The sequence below is a fragment of the Vigna umbellata genome, chromosome 8, assembly GCF_029865625.1.
Source record: "Vigna umbellata cultivar VRB3 chromosome 8, Vumbellata_1.0, whole genome shotgun sequence".
NCBI lineage: Eukaryota > Viridiplantae > Streptophyta > Magnoliopsida > Fabales > Fabaceae > Vigna > Vigna umbellata.
In genome coordinates, this window is record NC_142172.1 from 48,230,408 (window position 1) to 48,250,909 (window position 20,502).

Below are 20,502 nucleotides of genomic sequence, written 5' to 3' on the forward strand. Positions count from 1 at the left end.
CTTTTTTTATTCATACGTGGTGTTTGAGTTTTCTTTTATTAGTTTTTGTTGATCTATTATATGCTCTAATCATGCTATTATATACTCTAATCATATTTGTCTTCTTCAAAAAGATCGATTAGAGTTTATTGTGCATTTAAATGTGTTTTAAGAAATTTTATTGATTTAGTTTGTCTCTCATGTTAATTGCACAGCTTTTTTAGAATTATTTAAAAAAAAAACTTATATGCTTTTTTATATATTATATCACTATAATGATTATGATGAATAATTATATTAATATAAAGTATTTTTTTGTTTTATCAATTTTATTTAATAATGGTATACTATGAAATAGAATATTACATACATTAAGTTGGTTTGAATGTAACATCCCAAAAAATACAGTGTAAAGCCATATAGAGAATAATCACATGTTAACAATATTACATATCAGTTCAACGCTCGACTATATACCATTATGGCCGAACGACCTTACATAACAGCAGGGAATTTAAAACTAACTCTAGATACTACTAGACCGAACGTTTATCAAAATATACTAATACCGCATGGTCTTTACAAAAGATAACGCCAACACCAGACCGAACACTCTCAAGGTTCGGTCTTCACTTTCATTGCGTCTTCCAATACTTCTTCAAGCAGCTTTTCTCCTTCTGCTCATATCCACACGGATGATCATTGCAACAGGACAACGACAGGACGTGCAACACAGACAAAATGGTAAACAGGGTAAGCTTATGTAATTTAATTTCTTCCACAACAACATACAACATTCATAAATAAACCAACGACACTCAAATCAATCATTCATACATTCAAGGCATGCAAAAACGACCACTTGACTCTGACTGTCCGGACTGTATGAATCCTGTGTAGCTACGACGTTTGTGCACCCGGGTGATGTAGTAACTGGGATACCCTCAACAGCTGCCACTTGAGGTTGATCCGTTTCGTCCAAGTTAACCTTATGGACTAGGATCTCCTGCCATTCCCACACGTGACTTACTCCTCTCTACATGAGAACGGGTAATCATGGAATATCAAGATGAACGTCCGCTAAGCTTTGCCCACATTCATACTTTACCAATCAATAATCACTTTCTGAGATATTCCTCCCTGTAATACTCGTTCATAATCAACTATTTCATACACATCACATCTTAATCCTTCTCATACTTAATCATCCATACATTCAAATGAAAAGAGATCATACGCTTTTATCATAGCCCAAGTACGACTGGAACAACGCTTCTTAGAAACTAACAAGACTGAGCGTTACTCATCTACTTCAATAAACAGTCTGAGAGTTCATGAAATAAAAATAGTTGAATAAATAGATAAAAAAGAGGATAAAATTGAAATTAGAGAGTTTTTATAATTGCCCTTAATAAATAAATTAATTTTTTAATTATTAAGCATAAAATAGAAAAAGTAAAAGTGTACCCCAGAAAAAAAAAATATATATATATATATACACACACTTATGTTACACTAATTATAGTGTACAAAAGATATTAATTTTTGTGAGCACATTTCTTAATTTTATTTTACTTTCATGATACTTTGAGAAATACCCTTATAAAACTGCTGTGTCTATTATTTTTATAACTATTCTTTATTTCATAAGAGAAATGTGAATTATATGGCTTCTAAGATAATATGTGTTATTTTCTACGAAAGAGCTTCTGATGCATGTGTTAAACTATAATAAGCATGTGTTTTATATTATTGCGACTTTAACAATGAAAGTTTTCCAAACAAATGTTTAAAATTTTAATATTAACCTACATTATGTAATAAAAATATTGAGGACGTAGCCGTATTGTTGCTCACTTTTTAGTATTATTTGTTTTTTTTTTATCTTCGAGGCCCATCGCATATAATAAAAAGAGATGTTATTTTAATTTCACGCACATTCCAAAATACATATGCTATATTTTTGTGTTTTAACAAATTAAATTTTTTTCGAGACTATTTTTCCATAAAATATCACTTTGCACTTTATATTATAAAACAATGTCTGGATTATGTTGTTGCTCATATAACATAAGAATTGCTGCAGTACATTACGTCAGCAACATTAATCCATCGTGTACCTTAATCCAACTTTGTGTTATAAAAAAAATATAGTTTAACACAATCACTTTAGAAATATTATTATAACATGCATTAATACGTTAAGTTAAAAATATAAAAATTAAAATAAAATATTAATAGTTCAAGTTCTCAAATGAGTGTTTTTCTTTCATTAGAGTCAAAATATTATCCCTTTAATATAGTACAGGATTTTAGAATCAATTCAACGATGATGAAACAATCTAAATTGTTTAGCGTAATACTGGAATGAGCACCACTAACTGCTACTTCAAACTTTTGAGCAGTACCACTAACAGCTCATATTGCAATCCACAAACCAAACTCATATTTGCACCATTGACACAACACAAAACATAAGTTAATCCAGTAAAATAACCTCCAATACCTAAATAGGCCATGTATTAAGAGATGTAAAATGTGGGATAAAAGTAGCAGAGTTGTATGAGGACCAATGCAAGAATTCCAATAACAGGCGATAAAACATGAACGTGCCATGCCTGTTACTGTTCTCCCTGACATGCACATAACATATTCCAACACTACAACGATGAAATAGGGGTGTGTCTGAAGACATGCAACGGCCAAACAGTGCCTTGTACTATTCCAACAACCTCAACATAAAGGAATGACCAAGAATCACAGCTAAGGGGCAGAAAAATATTGGTACAGCACCTGGTCTCTCTGTAATGACATTGTGCATTGTGTTATTAATTTACCTTCATCCTGTGTCAGCAAGATCCAACTATCCTGGAATGATGATGTCATGCCTACTACATTGTATCATACTCACGACTTATTAAATATGTAATTTTAGTACACTCACTTTTGTTTCTATCCCGTACTGCTGTTGCATTGTCTCCGTTGAGTGTGAAATGCATGTATGACGAGACTAAATGCAGGTAGCTGTTTTGAGCAAAAACAACAAAATTTCAACTACTCATTTGTCCACTTAATGTTGCTTCATCATCCTGAGCATCCAGTTCTTGTTCCACACCCTTGACCTGTAAGTGCGGGAGGCAGCATTAAATAACGCTTTAAGCAAATATAGTATAAATGAATAGTTCATATAAAATTCATTTTATTATCTCTCATTGACTAAATTAAATGATAAATACTATAGTCCTTGTATTACAAAATTCAATATGAGAAAATAGAATAAATAATGTGTACAAAAATTCCACTGCCGTTTGATCAACCGTTATGTATAATAGCAGTATTTAGAGTTATATCAATTGATGGTTCATTTACTGATTATTAGTGTAAATTATTTTACAGTAATTGTGAATAGAGATTGAACTCAAAAAGATACTATACTCCTACAAATTATTGCTGAAAAATTTGGATTAGCTAATCTTTATAACAGGTAAGTATAATCCATATTCCACAGCTTAATGCAATTGTCAAAAAGACAACTGACAATTCTGACTCAACGTACAAGGAAGGAAGGAAGGAAGGCAGGTGTATGCAACCCTGGTCACCTTATTCGGTAAAGTATTAAGTAGTTGGTTATCCACTTTTAAAAATTAGCTTTTAATAGGTAGGTTCCACAAGTATTTAGGTGTTTATCACATGCTCTCCATCTAATTAAAAATTATACAATTATCAAATTTTACAAATTAATTTAATTAGTCCCCTAACTTTACCACTGTAATATGGGCCAAGTTAACTTGATAATATGCAGGGAGCATGCAAATGATTTCTGTCAGATCCCATTAAAACACACTCAAAACTCCAAGCAGTGGGATCCATGTGCCAAAGAGAGAGTGAACGTTTCAGTGAGTGAAAAACAGGTGGCTGCAGGAGAGTGGCCGTTCAGTTTGGGTGACGGCAGTACTTAATGCCAAATTTCAAATGTCGTGCCACTTCTCTGCATGCTTTCCTTCTTCTCCAAATTGCTGAAAACGTTTTCTCCTCCTTCTCTCTAAAATCTCCACCTTCTCTCTAAGAAAATCTCACATTTTCTTCTTCCGATCACCTCTCAGGCACCGTTTGAACATTCCCAGCGTCAAGAGCTTTCGTGTAAACCGATCGGTTTGTGATTCTGAGCCGGTGAGTTTCTTTCTCTTTAGCACGTTCGTTTAGTCTCGCATGCAAATCTCTATTTCTGGTCGCCTGAGTGAATCGTATAATTCTGAGTGTTTCTGGTTTTCTGTTTGGTTCAGTATTCCTAAAACGTAACTGTCGAACGTTAAGTTTTTGGTAGTGGGGAGCTCTATTCTGCCTCGTTGAGAGTTCGGTTACGTATAGAGGTAAGGGAAGCTTATATAATTTGATTAAATTCTTGTTTTGAACGTTGGTATGTTTGCATGATACGTTGTTTGATTATTTGATGAGTATGAAATATGTGTGTACTGCTTGTTTGGATGGTGGATGGAGGAATGATATACGTTGTGAACTGAGTTGAGATAGGACTTGATATTCAAACGGTAGTACTCTGAGTAAAGGTGATAGTATGATCGAACGTCATTAGCGAGCGTTCGGTTCTTCTTGGGAGTGCATGGTCTTAACTGATTCCTCATGCTTTAGGGATAGTGTCTAAGAGTCTTTATGTAATACTATATAGGATTAGGTAAACTGTGACCAAGAGTTCGTATTAACCGTTCAATTTTCCTTTGAGCGTCCGTCTATATTAAGTTCTTCTTCTACAAGGAATTTCGTTAATGAAGATCGTGTTATAATACTAGATATGTATAAATGAGTGTTCGGCCTAAGTGTAGACTTTCTTTAGGTTTCCTAAACAGTTTAGTTAATGTATTATATACTACTTAAGGTCGTAGACGTTATCGTTCTTTTTCATTAAAAATAAGTGTGGCGCAATTATATATATATATTCTTTCGTTTTATGTAAGTTTATTAGTGCTCGGTCTTGGACCAAGCGTTCGATCTCAGTAGCGCTCGTTCCTGATAAGTACTTGGTCTTGGACCAGCGCTCATTCGATAGTGTTCGGTTTCTACAGGGCTCGGTCTTAAACCAAGCGCGGGGTTTTGTTTCAGTAATCTATTATTACCGTTTTTAGAATAAGAGTCTTCAGCCAAACTCGATAGCGTTCGTTACTTCATAGTTTCTCATCAGTATTAATATTGGGTGTCAAACAGTGTTGGTCTTTAAAAGGTGTTCGACCTAGAGTCTTAGTACTCGGCCTAGGCTTCATGTCGTCCAGTTTGAACTCTTAGGGGTCTGTTTATTGAGGTGGATAAATTCGTAAATAGCGCTCCGTCATGTTAGTTTCTAAGAAGTGTTATTCCAGTCATACTTATGCTATGATGAGAACGTATGATCTTATTTCATTTGAATATATGGATGATAAAGTATGAGAGAATTTGAAATGTGATGTGAATGAAATAGTTTGGTGATGAACGAGTATTCCAGGGAGGAATATCTCAGATAGTGGTTATTGAATTGTAAAGTATGAATGTGGACAAAGCTTAGCGGGCGTTTATCCTGATATTCCATGATTACCCATTCTCAAGTAGAGAGGAGTAAGTCATGTGTGGGAATGACAGGAGATCCTAGTCCATAAGGTTAACTTGGACGGAACGGATTAACCTCGGGTGGCAGCTGTTGAGGGCATCCCAGTTACTACATCACCCGGGTACACGAACGTCGTAGCTACACAGGATTCATACATTGCGGACAATTAGAGTCAAGTGGTCGTTCTTTGCATGTCATGATGTATGAATGATGATTTGGGTGTTGTTGATTTAATTATGATTGTTGTATGTTGTCATGGAATAAATTAAATTACATAAGCTTACCCTGTTTATCATTTTGTTTGTGTTGTGCGTCCTGTTGTTGTCCTGTTGCAATTATCATCCTTGTGAATGTGAGCATAAGGAGAAGAGCTGCTGGAAGAAGTATTGGAAGAGGCGGAAGTGAAGGCCGAACCTTAGGAACGTTCGGTCTGTTATTAGCTTTATCTTTTGTAAGACCGTTCGGTATAAGTTATTTTGTACACCGTTCGGTCTAGTGTTAGCTAGCGTTCGGTCTTAAATTTTCCTGCTGTTATGTAAGGCCGGTCGGCCGTAATTGTATCTCGCTAAGTGTTGAATTGATCTGTAGTATTCTTAATATGTGATTATTCTCGTATATGGTTTTACACTGTATTTTTGGGATGTTACAATTTCAATGCTAAAGGAAGATTAAGTTCACCATCAGGTATGATAACAATAATAAATACATTGTGCTCATCACAAAAAGATATTGCCAAATTTGTTACCTCAGGAACATAATGCATCAACATATTTTCAATGCCTGATTTCAGAGTCACCGATGAACTTGGGCAACCACTGCATGCCCCTTGCATTTTAAGTTTTACTATTCCAGTATCTCTGGAGAAATCCACAACATAAAATACCAGTCAGTAAAAATATCAGTCAGATAATTGACCAAATATTAACACTTAGTACAGTATAGTCAGTAACGGCTCCGAGGACAATTCATGACAGTAGGTTAGTTTAGTTAGAACAATTGACATGTTATATGTATAAAAAAAGAGGGAAGCAATAGAATGAATGTTTTTAGATTGGGAGGGAAAGCCATCACAATGGCTCAAGAATTTCCTGGGACTTGAGGAATATGCTTCTGCACTATCAATTTCCTTAGGATCCCTCCTAAGAATTGTGCAATAAAGTTAATTTTTTACCATCTGTTTTCCCATTTTCTTTTAAAGTTGTATCAAAAGTTAGTCTATTATATATCCATGCTCTTCCTCGATATTTTTAAAATAAAGAAGTTAAAAGGAACTTACGGGTCAAAACCTCTATATACGATGTCCCCACCATCATCTTGCACTGCTGGCCGAATTCGAGTCTCTAACAGCTCCTTGATCATCGCCACTGTTTCAGAATCATCCTGTATTAAAACAAGTATACATACCATTTAGTTCTGCCCTTCTCAAACTTCCCATATACTACAAGATCAAGACAGGCAAATCTCATACTCCGGGACACTCCGACCATTGTACAGAATCTTAAAAATACTGTCTGCATGTTTACTAAAATAACATGATTAACTAAGATATTTGTTAAAGATCTCATATTTACTATCAATATGACAAATAGTAGTGTATATAAGTTAAAGACAACTCTCACACGAAGAACTAACTTTTAATGTTGTTCCAAACCAGAACCTTAAATTCTAAGATGATATAGGAGACTTTGCCAATGATTGCTGTTGGACATATCAGACCAGGATCAGATCACCCGTCCACACACGTCCAATCCTACAAACTTCTGACTCGAGATGTCCAATCCGTTATAAGAGGTGCAATAATTGCTTCAAGAACCAGTTTTCAGAGTTCAGTCAGGTCAAGACTCGAAATTCTAACACTTAATATTGCGAACCGCACATAAAAAACAAAGCCCAGATTAGGAATTGAATAAAACCCTCCGTGCAGTTCTCTTTTCTCTAGAGATTTTGTTATTGTTCTCCTACGAGGATTAAACACCCGAGAAACTCTAATCCTGACCGGTGACCAGTACAACAAATACCTAACAAACTGCAACTAAATCCAAGTCACGGAGTCTCACGAATTATCGAAAAATGCTTACTTGGTGAATAGCCGTGTCCATGGCGGCGGCAGCTTGAGAATCTAAAAAGAGAGGCTGACCGGAAGAGTAGAAATCCATAATAGCGGCAAAGACCTCGGGTTTCAGAAATTCCCAGGCAGCGTCTTCCGATTTCGTAACGGTAACGAAATCGGATCCAAAGAAAACGCGAGTAACGCCTGCAAGGCAAACGGGGAGGAAGCCGATAGAATCCCTAACAAAACTGGAAAAAGGGAAAGCGAACGAAGAAATGAAAGAAAGAGACCGTCTATTGCGAAGAGCGATTTGGCGAGCGGGGAATTCATGGCGGAGCGAGGGTTAGGAAAGTCGGCGCTTCCAACCTGCATGACAGGCCTGTCGGGATAAAACATGAGAGAGGAGGGATTGGGCGTGGCCTGCGTTTGGATGAACATGCTCCTACGTTGCCCTGTGAGGTCAGAAATGAAAACCCATTGCATTGGAAAAATTGAGAAAAATGGAAGAAGAAAGGGACAGACCGGTGGAGAATCGAAAGGGTGGTGGGTGGCGGGAAGAGGAGAACGCATTGCGGCGAAAGGGCGCGGTTGCGCAGAGGCGGCGTGCGATAGAGAGCGCAGTGTTATTATTGCTAACTTGCGCGGGTTGTTGGAATGGAAGACGCGGTCGTCTTGCCAATCGCCAGAGAGTGGTAGCACTACCTCTCATTCTTGGTGTCTTGCTCCAGTGGTTGATCAACAATTTCTCAGACCCTAGCCTTCTCTATTCGTCTACTCATCAAATATTAGTACTGCTAATTTCCTTCTTCTTTTTTCAAGACTTATTTTTAGTTAGTTATCATATATTTATCTAGTATACTTTTTTTTTTTTTGTGAAAAGAGTTATTATCTTTTCCTTTATTACAATTGTGTGTGTATTTTCCTTCTGTATTATTTAGATTTTTTTATTATTTAGCCTTTTATTACTATAATTAGTTACAATTGTTTTTAATGTATACATCATATTATTATAGTTTAATTATATTTATTGTAGGTTTTCTTATCAAACTAGTGTACTTTTTCTTTATTTATAAAAATAGTCACTTAAAATAAAATAGATATAGATCAGTTGTGTCGTTTTTACATAATTTTATTATAAGAAAAATCTATTAAGATAATGTCACTTTAGCATTTTAAATTAATCTCACGTTAAAATGACAATTTTAATTCAATTTTAGTAAAAGTTATGTTAAAGTAACACAATTTTAACTTAAAATGGTATGAATTGAAGTGGTGTAATCTTCACATAATTTCAATCGAAAATATACAATGAATTAAGTTGTGCTAACGATTTATTCCTATTGATAACTTTTTAAAATTTTAATTTTAGTAAATTGGTAAAAAAAAAACATAACCACTAAATAAAATAATCACATTTGAAACAATGATCACTATTAGTTTATTCTGTTCATTAAAAATATTAAAAAGAGAATTGACATCAAGTTTTTCTTCCTTGTAGAAAAGTAAAATGTCAAACCAAAAGCATATTATATGTAATTTTCAAACACACAATTCATAGAAATTGTAGTTTATGAAATAAATTGTCCTAGACAATAAACTAAAATGATATACGTAATCCATATATATTTTATGAATCAAGAAAAAAATTAAAAAATAAAATTAAAAAAATATATATTTTAGTCATATATATCTTTACTGATGATGGTCTAGTTTGAATCTAACAATAAAAAAATAAAAGATTTGTCCATAGATTTGTGATTCTTCCTTTTTCTTTTCTACCTTAAATTTCAAACTTCACCTGTTGTTCTTACATGTAAAAATAAAAATAAAAACAGTCATTCTTATTTTAGCTTTACCAAGTAATATTCATCAAAACAAAAATTTAATGACAAAGAGTAACAATTGCATTGTTTTTTCAACTTCTATAATGTGAAAAACTGTATTTTAATAAATGAGGAAAAAAATACATGTAATTATTCTTAATTATTCTAAACTGTTATTTAGAAATTAAATAAAAATTTATATTAAGTTTATTCTTTCTTCTAATTGAGATTATGATTTTTTGGATTTGTAGAGTGGTTATTAAATTATTGTGATTACAAAAATAATTTACTTACTCGGTAACCAAAAAATTGATAAATACGAAGACACTCGTCGTCATGGACGGCAGGAAATAAGTGTTGGCGTGAATGAATAAAATTTTGTGGTGGGTTGGTTCTCCCATTGACCACATAATAGCGGTCGCTGTCAATAATTGACAGATTAAACTTCATTTAATGTTATTTATCTGCATTTAATATACCTTTCCTTGATTTTTAATTTTATTTTAGTACTACTTCCCATTGCTGGTAGGAACAGGAAAGTGAAAAGAACCAATAACATCATTCCAGTAAGTAAATTATTAAAAACGAAAATGTCTGTTGGGTTGCATGCACATTACCCTTCCTCCATTCGGAGCCACACTTCATCTCATTCCTTCACCAACCCTTCATTTCATAATTTACTTCTTCCCCTACAAATCTTTGCCACATTTGATGATGCGCACGCATGCTTTTTAGAATCTAAAGCTATAGGTAGTAGTAAGGAAAATGAGCATTAGTATTATTATAATCTAACTCTAATTCTGTAGGTGAAAACCCAGCAAATGTAAATTCCATAATACTCCTCCAACATTCCGCAGGAGGCTTATGTACTATCCATAAGAAGACTATGAGGGGGAAATCAAAATCTTTTCCTCTTCACCCGTGAAATATCATCAAAACTGTCGTCACTCCAAACCTGTCCTCCTCCTCCTCCTCCACCACCACCACCACCACCATGTCTGAAGTTCTCTTCCTGCTCGTCCATATTTCTTGTTCTTCTGGGTGGTGGCACATTTCCCGGTCGCCCCTTCATTCGCCTGTCAAAGTCCCTTTCCCGTATGTTGTTGCCTCCTCTTTCATGAAAATCTGAATCATCTGAACAGAATCTATAGTGCCTAGGTCCCTCTTCTGCATTAAGGTGAAAATTCTCACCAACGTTGTTATTGTATGGAGGCCTGAAAGTACGCACAGGTCCTCGTCTCTCTCCAAACCTTCTTCTGTCCTCACCGTTTCCTTCACCACTAAGCTCGAGTAACCTACCAGAATGCATGGGGCCCCCAAAGTAGTCATCATCGTTATCCGTGCGGTCCCGAGGATCTACAACATCAAACCTCCGGTTCCTGATTAGAATTCGACCAGACCTTGGATGTCCATGGTCCCTGGCAGAATCAATGTCCCTCATATCATTAGAAGGTCTTGACATAAACGAGGGTGAACCATGTCTCCTCACCACTCTCTCTGCAGGGAAAACAGGGCGATCGGGGGACCTCATCCTGTCAACCCTGTAAAACGGTGATCTTCTATGGTTTAGTTCCGGATGTCCACCAAAACTATCAGGGGATCTTCTTCTAGGAGACCTCCTTCTCGGAGATGACCATGGACCGGGTGAGCGACTCCTAGATCTTATGGGTGATTTGGAACGCATTCGAGGAAGGCCTCTTCTCGGCATGGAAGAAAAATTCCTACTCCCCCTTGTAAACCGACCATCCATTCCCTCAAATGTCTGGGGACGTGTGAACATTGCATCCAAGTTATCCTCAGGCAAACCTCTCAAAAATTTATCATTGTGCCTCACCCCAACCAAGTCTGAACCATCACCAATACATCTATTTGGACTAATGTTTCTTGGATTTCTATGACCAATTTGGATGCCATCTCTACCTCCTGGTGAACGCCTCCTTGGTGCTATATAAGAGCCATCACTCATCGGCTTTCTGCCTAATCGACCATTCCCAACATATGAGCCATCGGGTGCAACATTGTTGTACTCCAGATCAGTATTGGCAAAAGCAGATGCATATTTAGGCCTCGGCCCACGGAACTGATTTGGACCATTATAAAACTCGCCAGAAAATTCACGGTCAGATTCCCATTCACTACGAACTGAGTCTAGACGACTATTGAGTCTTCCTCGACCACGCCCAAAATTCAACCTAGAGTTTCTAGGGGACATATCCTGATGTCTTTCTCTTGAAAATTTGTGAGGGCCATCAATATAAACATCATCTCTGAAAATTAAAACAAGAAGAATACGACTTGAGGATACGAAAACAAACTCAGTGGATAAAGGAGAAATAAGTTATTCATACTACTAAAAAGTATACCTTCCTCTCTGTAATTTATCCCCATCAAGTGCGTCAGACAGTACATCTCTTGCAGGTCGAGATGACAGTTGTGATCTGCCTGAAATGGACCTAGTTTTACCAGGGGATGAAGAACTAGTAGCTCGAGACAGATCTATAATTCTACCTGGATTACCACCATTATTAACATCTTTGGATGCATCATTGGCATTTGCAGACAATTCCATATTTGGCAATTCTAGATCAGTTTGTTTAACAGTGTCAGTTGTTTTGACAACCTCATCAGCACATTGGACATCAACCCCATTGCTTCCATCAGTAGCTTGATTGGAAAGTGATTCTGTCACCAGAGCTTCAGAGACGTTTTTACCTTCCAAAAGATCTAATGCTTTCTTTTGCAAAACATTAACTGGTTTGTTGCCATGAGCAGCAATGCTGGACTTCTCGTCTTCCAATGATTCTTGCAGACACACATTTTTGTCAACGACCTTACCAGACCTCTCGTGCATTTCAATGTCCATAGCATCTTCACAATTTATTTCACTTTGAATTACAGTCTTGTTGTCATTTTCCACTACCTGATATTGAGCGGCACAATCACCACTCACCATTCCTTTCTCCATCTGCTTATTTACAAAGTTACTACAGTCAGGGTGCTCTACTTCTCTTACCTCACATATGTTGTCCTCTGCTATGGAAGGATCCAGTGGTTCCCGAACCTCACCATCTTCATAATCATCATCTTCAACATACCGCTCAGTATCCACAGGAATAGTTACAGCATGATTCTCATCTGACTCGTAATCGGAACCATAAGAATCCTCCTCCAACATGTCACCTGACAGGGTTATCTTTTCTTCATCACTTGCACAGCCTTCACCAGAGCCCCGGGTAGCAGCCAGAGGCTCATTCATGAGTTTCAATCTGCATGCATCACGATTGGCAGCATTTTTTTCCTCGGTACTAGCAGAAGAAATTTTCAGACCAGAATTTTTCAACTCTGAACCATTATCAACCACAGGCACAGTAACTGCTTCTATGGTATCTTGCTCGGAATTTAAACAAGTTCCATGACAAACTTTCCCAACATTGTCTCCATCCGTAGAACTAATATTTTCAATCTGGCTTACTGTGTTTTCACTGGCTGATAACTCTGCTGTACACCCAGGTTTCGCTTGAGGACAAGCTGCCTCGGCAGATATTTGTGTTGTATCAGGCGCAATAGACATCGCCAATGAAGGAGAAGAGTCATCCAATCCTTGTTGTAATTCTTTATCCAACCGATCCCTTTTATTCACAGCAGCATTGGAATTTTCCTGATTACCTGTATGGTCTACTTCCTGTTTAACTGAGACAGCATCAGCTTTCATTAAATTGTTAACATTGGACAACTTAGAACATTTTTCAACGATAGGCGGAAATAGTTCTTGTTTCACAGTCACGCTGTCCAATGAACCCGGCGTAGAGGTATTAGCTTCCTTCAATTCCTTTTTCAAGTTCCCATCAAACGGTTCTGGCTTTACCAGCCTAAAACTAGAAGTATTTGCATCACCTGCTGCCAACGCCACACTAGGTAAGCTTACATTGGGAATAGAACTACCAGAATTCAATTTAACAGATAATTTAGCGGGCTCTTCAGTATATTTCTGAAGAAAAGGAGTAAGAGATAGATTACTGGAGTCACCAAATTTACATTGCTGTCCACACATCGCTGATGGAAAAGTGAAATCTTTTTTCTGACTCTCTTCACACACTGGCTTCACAGATAGAACACTTGTTGGTCGGGTCATCCCTGTAGAACACATTAACTGCTTTTCAACAACTAAATTTTCAGTAATTTTCAGCCCATCAACACATGTTTTAACCAAGCCAGCTTCAGTCCCAGATTCTTCCCATGCATCCATTGTCGTATTAAGATCCCAGTTTGCCCTGTTAGAATGAACAGGAGTCTTGTTCCTATCAGTTTTAGCATCAGTATTTAAACTGTGAGAACTGCAGTCTTCCTTGCTTAAAGATAATTCCAGTGAGACAGATTCCGATTTCTCTATTTTTAGGCGACTCTTGTCATTCTCCACACTTTCAACAGCTGGAAAGAGGTGTTCCTCTAAGCTTAAAGATAAACTAGTACTTCCTGAAACTAAAGGACTCTCTTTTCTACAAATATCTTTGACATTTTGCTTGCTCACTTCAGTTCCAATGCTAAGAGCAAGACCTTCCTTTGCAGCCAATAAGAGTTCAGGATTGCCCTTGATAATTTGGGATTCCAACTTTTTATTGATGTCTTCACTGAGTAGCACAGTCTCTTTGCTATCCCTGACATCCAAAGTACACGATTGCGTACCAAGGTTTGGTTCCTCAAGTTTCGGTATAAGGAAGATAGAGTTGCTTTGCCCCGTGTTCGCATTGGCAACATCAGTACTTGCTTTCTTATCTTCAAGCGCAGGGATTCCATTAGCATCAGATAAACTAGAAGAACTAGTAGAAAGAGTTGAACCCGGTGAGGTGCTTGAATGTTCCTTCCGTAAGGCATCACTTTCTTCTGAACGTGAAGCCTCTTCCAAAGAGGACGAAAAAGGCTGAATAAACGGAAACCTTCTTTTCTTGATTGGTGCACCTGCAATACTGGCATTTGATAAAGTTGATCCTTGAGAAGTGCTTGAATTTTCTTTACGTTGTAACTCAGTTTCTTCAGAGAGAGAACATGGTTCCTCAGACACAGGTGAGGAAGAAGGCTGAAACGAAGGAAACCTCCTTTTCTTGATAGGCACACCTGCAATTAAACCACTAAATTGCCCAGCATAGGACTTTACCCCGGTCTGTCAATAGAAGATCAAGTAATCAATATCCAAAAAAGAACAAATTGGCATGCTTCTCTAATCGTAGTTAGCTGTAAATCAGAAAGGAAATAAACACCTCTTCATGTCCTGAAACAGGCATGACTCCAAAGTAGTCTTCTAAAGAGCTCACAAGTCAAAAACCCTTCTTTTAAACTTTAGTTATTACGATTGAATAGCAAAATCCTCAACAAATTTATTGAAGTAGGCTACAAAAAATCAGGCACTGAATTAACCATAGGTATATATCCTCTAAAAAGCTTCTCCTTTCCGAGTAAAACAATCCTAGCCTTACTCTCACTTCTAAGGTAAAGACAAAGAAGTGGCGTCAACCTGCAAAACACAACACAGACACAAGATCGTAAACTCCCATGAACAGATTGATTACTGGTTGCGATCAAAGCAAAAAACAATTTAACAAAACATCAGTTTGCAAATTTAATTAAGCCTCTGGTCAACCAAATCCCCTCGTAAAGTTACTTAGATCCAAAATTAACTGCCAAATACAATCATAATAAACAAACTCCACACCAGTCCCTGTAAACACTTCGAAATCACCTTAAAAGGCAGACAACGAGCAGAAAACACAATCCAAGCAAATTACCAAGAGAAGATCCACCATAAAACGACCAACAAGGCCAAAATTCACCAAAACAGAATCAATCAAAAGACGAGAAAAAAGATCCGCTCGATTACATCATCCTCGTTCATCAAATCAAGCAGAAACCCAGGAAGAACCCCTTTCAACTGCAAAGTTAGAATAATGACCTTGAACCGATAGAACCCATGAAAGCGAAGAAAGGAGTCTCAGAATCGAGTGGCGTGGAATCAGATCTAAACCTAGAGAAGAAAGTAATAAAGTATAGGGCATGGCATCATCGCAAAAAAAAAAAGAATCGCAGGGCACGGAAAATTCAAGGAGGTGCAAAGGAAAAACGCCAGATCTTGACGAAAAAAGCAAAGAGATACCTGAACCCGATTGGTTGTGAGAAAAAAAGGGATAAAGAAAACAAAGGGGTTTGGTTTGGTGTGGGTTGAGGTCAAGCTCTGCAACTTCCACGACACAACAAACAAAGTGGGAAACCAAGAAGGAACGAGCGAGAAAGAGATAAAAGGAATCTCTTTCTCTCTCTATCTCTAATCTCTTTCTTTCTTCTGTGTGTATCTATCTAGAGAGAAAAAATTAGGGTTTGCGGTTTTATGCTGATTTTATTGACTTTGTGAAAAAGGTAGCTTATCTTCGTTTCTATATATTCTATTCCACCGACGTGACGCATCAACTAACCTATCGCCATGTGTTATCTTCTTCCACCTGGCTCCTTCTCCGCTGTTGATTTTCTACCTTTTTTTTCCTCCGTCCGATTTAAAGTGGTGACTTTTATTGTGGTTCTTTCACACTGGCAACTGGACCTTCCTGTCTCTTTCCTTCAATATTTAACCTAATTTCGTTTCGTTATCACTTTGTTTATTTCAATCTTCAATAGACCAAGAATAAAGTATGGTGCAAGTTGCCCAAAAACGTCACTTTATAATAATTCATATAAAAAATATACTACCACTTTGCAGCGAAGTTTTAAATTACTTAAAACTATACTCGCAATTAAACTTTATCATAAATATGTTTTTTAAAATGTTTATATCAATAAATGTTTGATTTATGTTAAAATTTAAATATAAATAAATAACCGCTTTTGATATTTGTCTGTTATTATATTATAAATCATAACCGCTAATCTTTAATGCATAAAAATATATTAACTTTCTACAGTATATTGTTTTTTTTTGTTGTGGTTGATTTTGTTTCAGATATCTGTACTTGTTAACTGATGTTAGTTATTATTATTGGTATTTACTTTAACTATAACTTGTGATTTATAATACTTATAAAAATTTATGAGTATTTTTTTTTTATCGTAGCTGTTTAGTATATTATATTGCTGTATTAAAAAATTTAAAATAATTGTAGTTTATACCTTCACTTTTTTGTAAATTTTTTTCAACCCTTTTAAATTCAAATCTTTGGAGCCTGGTAACCTGCCAAAAGTAAACATGGTAAATTCTTCTTATGAATTATGGGCTAAATTATCACTAATTATAAATAAATAAAATACATACATTAATGTATACAAATTTTATATATTTTATATATATTTCCATGTGTACACATGCATGCATATATATATATATATATATATATATCATTTATTTCATAAAATAATAGAGTGTATACATTATTGAAAATAATTCTATGTGAATTCTTTTAGTGATATTATTTTAAGGTTTAAATATGTTTTTATCCCTTAACTTTTAGTGAAATTTGAAATTAGTCTCTCTTTAAAATTCTGGCCTAATTTAGTTCTCAAACTTTAAAAATGTGTGGATTTAGTTATTTGAACTAAACTTTGTTAGGTTTATTTGATGTTTCAAGTGCCTTTCATGATAGCATTTGAGTTGTTTATACCATTTGACACATTTTTGCTTCAATGTTAACTGAGAAATGCGTTTGAATCATCAAATAAAGTTAACAAAATTTGGTTAAAAAAACTAAATTCACACATTTCTAAAGTTTGGGGACTGAATTAGTCTAGAGTTTTGAAAAAGGACTAATTTCAATTTTCACTAAAAGTTAAGGGATAAAAACATATTTAACCCTTATTTTAATATGTCATATTTTAATGGTTAGGATGTGTATGTGTTATCTATTTCTGTATAGGTATATAATTGTTTATTAGGTAATTTGAAATTTTTAAATTGATATTTCTATTCCTAATTTAGTAACTTACTTTTAAAATATATATTTAAAATTTCTTGTATTTTTTTATAATTATTATTTTTATTTAAATATTATTATTAAATTTTATACAATTATAACTTTGATCTTGTTATTTAATATTAAAAAATATATTTTTTTACATTAAATATTTGATAGTGTTAAATTTTATTTATTGTAATTTTTATTTTTATAAAAAATAATTAATATTTGAAAGAATAAAATAATATGTATAAACACAAATATGAGTATATTTATTATTAATAAAAATAAAAGGAAACAAAAATTTCATACTAGTGTATATAAAAATTAAAAAATTAAAAAATTAGAGTCCATTTGTATTTGAAAATTATATGAGATTATTATATATGCATTGATCCCACCTTCTTGTCATACATATTTGTATGGCAATTATAAATGGATAATTGTGCCTTTTGTGCCTTCCTTAGGTGACATGTGCTTTGGAATATATTTAAAACAAAATTCATAATATTTTAATGATAGATAATATAGATGGTATTTTAAATTAAATGTTTTTTATATATGATTGAACAACTTCTTTTATATATTTATTATAAGAAAAAAATATAAATATTTGTCTATAAATGATTTTTTTTAAATTCAAATTATATATAAGTTAAATTGTGTAAGTTATATTTTTTATGATATTTTTATTTTTATTTATGTGTATATTTATTTTTAATTTATACATTTCTTCTATTTTTATCTTTAGGGATAACTTAGGAAGAAATTCAACTTAAGATGCTTATTCAAAAGTTAGGTAAAGCACATTACTTGTTTCTTATATGTAGTTTGTGTTATTGTTTTCCAAATAGAGTTTGAAACTATGTAATGACAACTTTAATAAATAAAGTGTTTGAAATTGTATAAGTACAAATAGTGTTTTTAATGTATTATTTGCGTTTTTTAAAAAGGTACATAATTTTCAATAAATTTATCCTATGTTTTAGTTTAAAGAAAAATACTTAAAAATAGCTTAAAAGAGTCGTCTGTATATATTTTCTTAAATAAATTTACATAATTGCATTTTAAATTATCTTTACTCGAGAACTTAATTAGCTTTACTTGATAATTTGTGTTTTTATTTTGAAGTAATTGCTTTTCACATATGTTCTTGAGGCGATCAATAGCTATTTTTAAGAATGGATTTATTAAAAATTTGTTTTTTTAAATTGAAAAATTTAATAACTCGTGATAAATCATACCAATATATGCTTTATTTTGGATATTTGCGACACCAAAGCACTGTAATAATAAAAATTCAATATTGAAATGAAAATATGGAGTTCAATTATTCAACTAAAGTTTTTTTTTTAATATTATTACTAACATGCGAATATTACTAAAAAATAATGTAATATAAGAAAGTTTTTTTTTTTTTTTACGGTTTTGAAATTTTCTAGAAATTTTCAGCAGTTATATTAAATGCATAGTTAAGTTTGGAATCTTTTACGAAAATAAAATATGACAATTTATGAACAAAACGGTTGGTAAGTATTAAAATATTATTTTGTTTTTTTATAGTTCCTAATTTTCTCCTTTCTAAACAGATTCGTGTATTTTTATTATACTTCTTTAATTTACCTAATTTTCATTTCAATTGTTCTTTAGTTGACCTATTTTTCACTTTGATAGCCATTCAAGTTACCGTTTTCATTGTCATTAATATTTCAATATTATTCTTAACCCGTTATATAGATATTATAGTTAGGGAATATTGTTTGAATTTTTTTTGTTAGTAAGAGAAATTATTATGAGTATATATGTATTGTTGGTGTTGTTATATTTTTCTTTTTATACATATAACTGTTAAAACATTTCTAATGTTTTATATATTTTAATGAAATTATATTATTTTGTTTTTTTTTTATTTTTGTTTTGATCACTAAATAGTCATGTTTTTTATTCAAATTTAAGGACAAAAATAATGAAGGGTTTACTACGCTAAAAGCAAAAAAAAAAGTACAATTGACTTCGTAATGCTATTTTAAGGAACTTTAAGACGGAACATTAATGTTGGGACAAAAATAAGGTTTTAAAAAGATAAATTATTATGAAAAAGTAGTTTTAAATATGTCATTGTCTCCCTAGTTTTAAAAGTTTAAATAGTATTTTTTTCTTCAATTCTATAATTCTTCATTGAGAGATGAACCTCGTTATCTTTATACTTAGAATAAAGGGTTTGTTATGGTAAATATATTAGTCTTATATTACTTAAGATTAAGGATAATTTAAATACATTTTTTTCCTTCAATCATCTTAGACAAATTGTAATAAAATTTCAAACTTCAAAGCATATAATATTTTGAATATAGTGATTGATTCTAACGATAATATTTCAATCGAAAGCGAAATTGGTTAGATTTGTTAGAAATGTATAACAGAATGTTTATCAATAAGATTGAATTAGTTTATTTAATAAAAACTGTGTCTTTTAAAAAAAATCTTCTTATAAATTGATTTTATAACAAAAATTAATTTTTTATAACTAATAATAATAAAGATAAAAACTATAAGGAAAGATAAATTTGCATAAGTAAATTTAGACTTGTTGGGATAAAAAAAAACTCTAAATTCAGTTATTAATCTCTCAAATCACTGAACGTAACCAACAACATATAAGAGAATAAATTTAATGTTATACCTTCTGTGACACATAAATTATGAATGTCTCTTTTTATATTAATTTAATCAAATCAATAATGGCTAACGATAAATTCTCTCTTTAAAAAAACTACTTTTCCTTCAAACCAAATCATCTCACTTTTTATTTATTTTTTCTTTTAAATTACTACAAATCAATCTTATATTCTCTTTAATATTTTATTTATATATATAATTTCTTTGAAACCACCTGAACATTTGTAACGTTGTTTCCGACATAATTTGAGTTAAAAGATAGATATTAATATTACAAGAAAATAAAACAAATTAAAGATTTATTTATGTTTTGAGTCAATAATAAATTTTCAAAATTTGATTTTTTATTAATTATATAATTTGACAGTTATTTTGTATTGTCATTAACTTTAGATATTGACACACAATATTTTGTCACAAAAATTCATAATATTAGGATCTTTACAAAAA

At 33.3% G+C, this 20,502-nt stretch overlaps 2 protein-coding genes across 8 annotated transcripts; both read right to left on the reverse strand.

Moving 5' to 3' along the window:
* Positions 1 to 2,472: 2,472 nt before the first annotated feature.
* LOC124835038 (nifU-like protein 4, mitochondrial) lies at positions 2,473 to 8,405 on the reverse strand. Of its 2 annotated transcripts, XM_047309894.2 has the most exons (6): positions 8,145 to 8,399; positions 7,913 to 8,074; positions 7,651 to 7,826; positions 6,849 to 6,952; positions 6,318 to 6,429; positions 2,473 to 3,101 (listed from the first exon to the last, which is right to left on the reverse strand). In XM_047309894.2, exons 1-6 carry the CDS (start codon positions 8,329 to 8,331, stop codon positions 3,030 to 3,032), a joined length of 813 nt encoding a protein of 270 aa, XP_047165850.1. In that variant the 5' UTR covers positions 8,332 to 8,399; the 3' UTR covers positions 2,473 to 3,029. The 2 variants fall into 2 exon arrangements, with proteins under 2 accessions (XP_047165850.1, XP_087953933.1); XM_088097807.1 differs by lacking the exon at positions 2,473 to 3,101 and having other exon boundaries at positions 6,201 to 6,429; positions 8,145 to 8,405.
* Positions 8,406 to 9,985: 1,580 nt separating this feature from the next.
* On the reverse strand, positions 9,986 to 15,828 carry LOC124835036 (uncharacterized). 6 transcript variants are annotated; one of them, XM_088096205.1, is made up of 5 exons: positions 15,591 to 15,828; positions 15,390 to 15,461; positions 14,701 to 14,954; positions 11,809 to 14,603; positions 9,986 to 11,712 (listed from the first exon to the last, which is right to left on the reverse strand). In XM_088096205.1, the coding sequence occupies exons 3-5, from the start codon at positions 14,722 to 14,724 to the stop codon at positions 10,344 to 10,346; spliced, it is 4,188 nt and encodes a 1,395-aa protein (XP_087952331.1). In that variant the 5' UTR covers positions 14,725 to 14,954; positions 15,390 to 15,461; positions 15,591 to 15,828; the 3' UTR covers positions 9,986 to 10,343. The 6 variants fall into 6 exon arrangements, with proteins under 6 accessions (XP_087952331.1, XP_087952330.1, XP_047165846.1 ...); XM_088096204.1 differs by having other exon boundaries at positions 15,180 to 15,461; XM_047309890.2 differs by lacking the exon at positions 15,390 to 15,461.
* Positions 15,829 to 20,502: the final 4,674 nt, after the last annotated feature.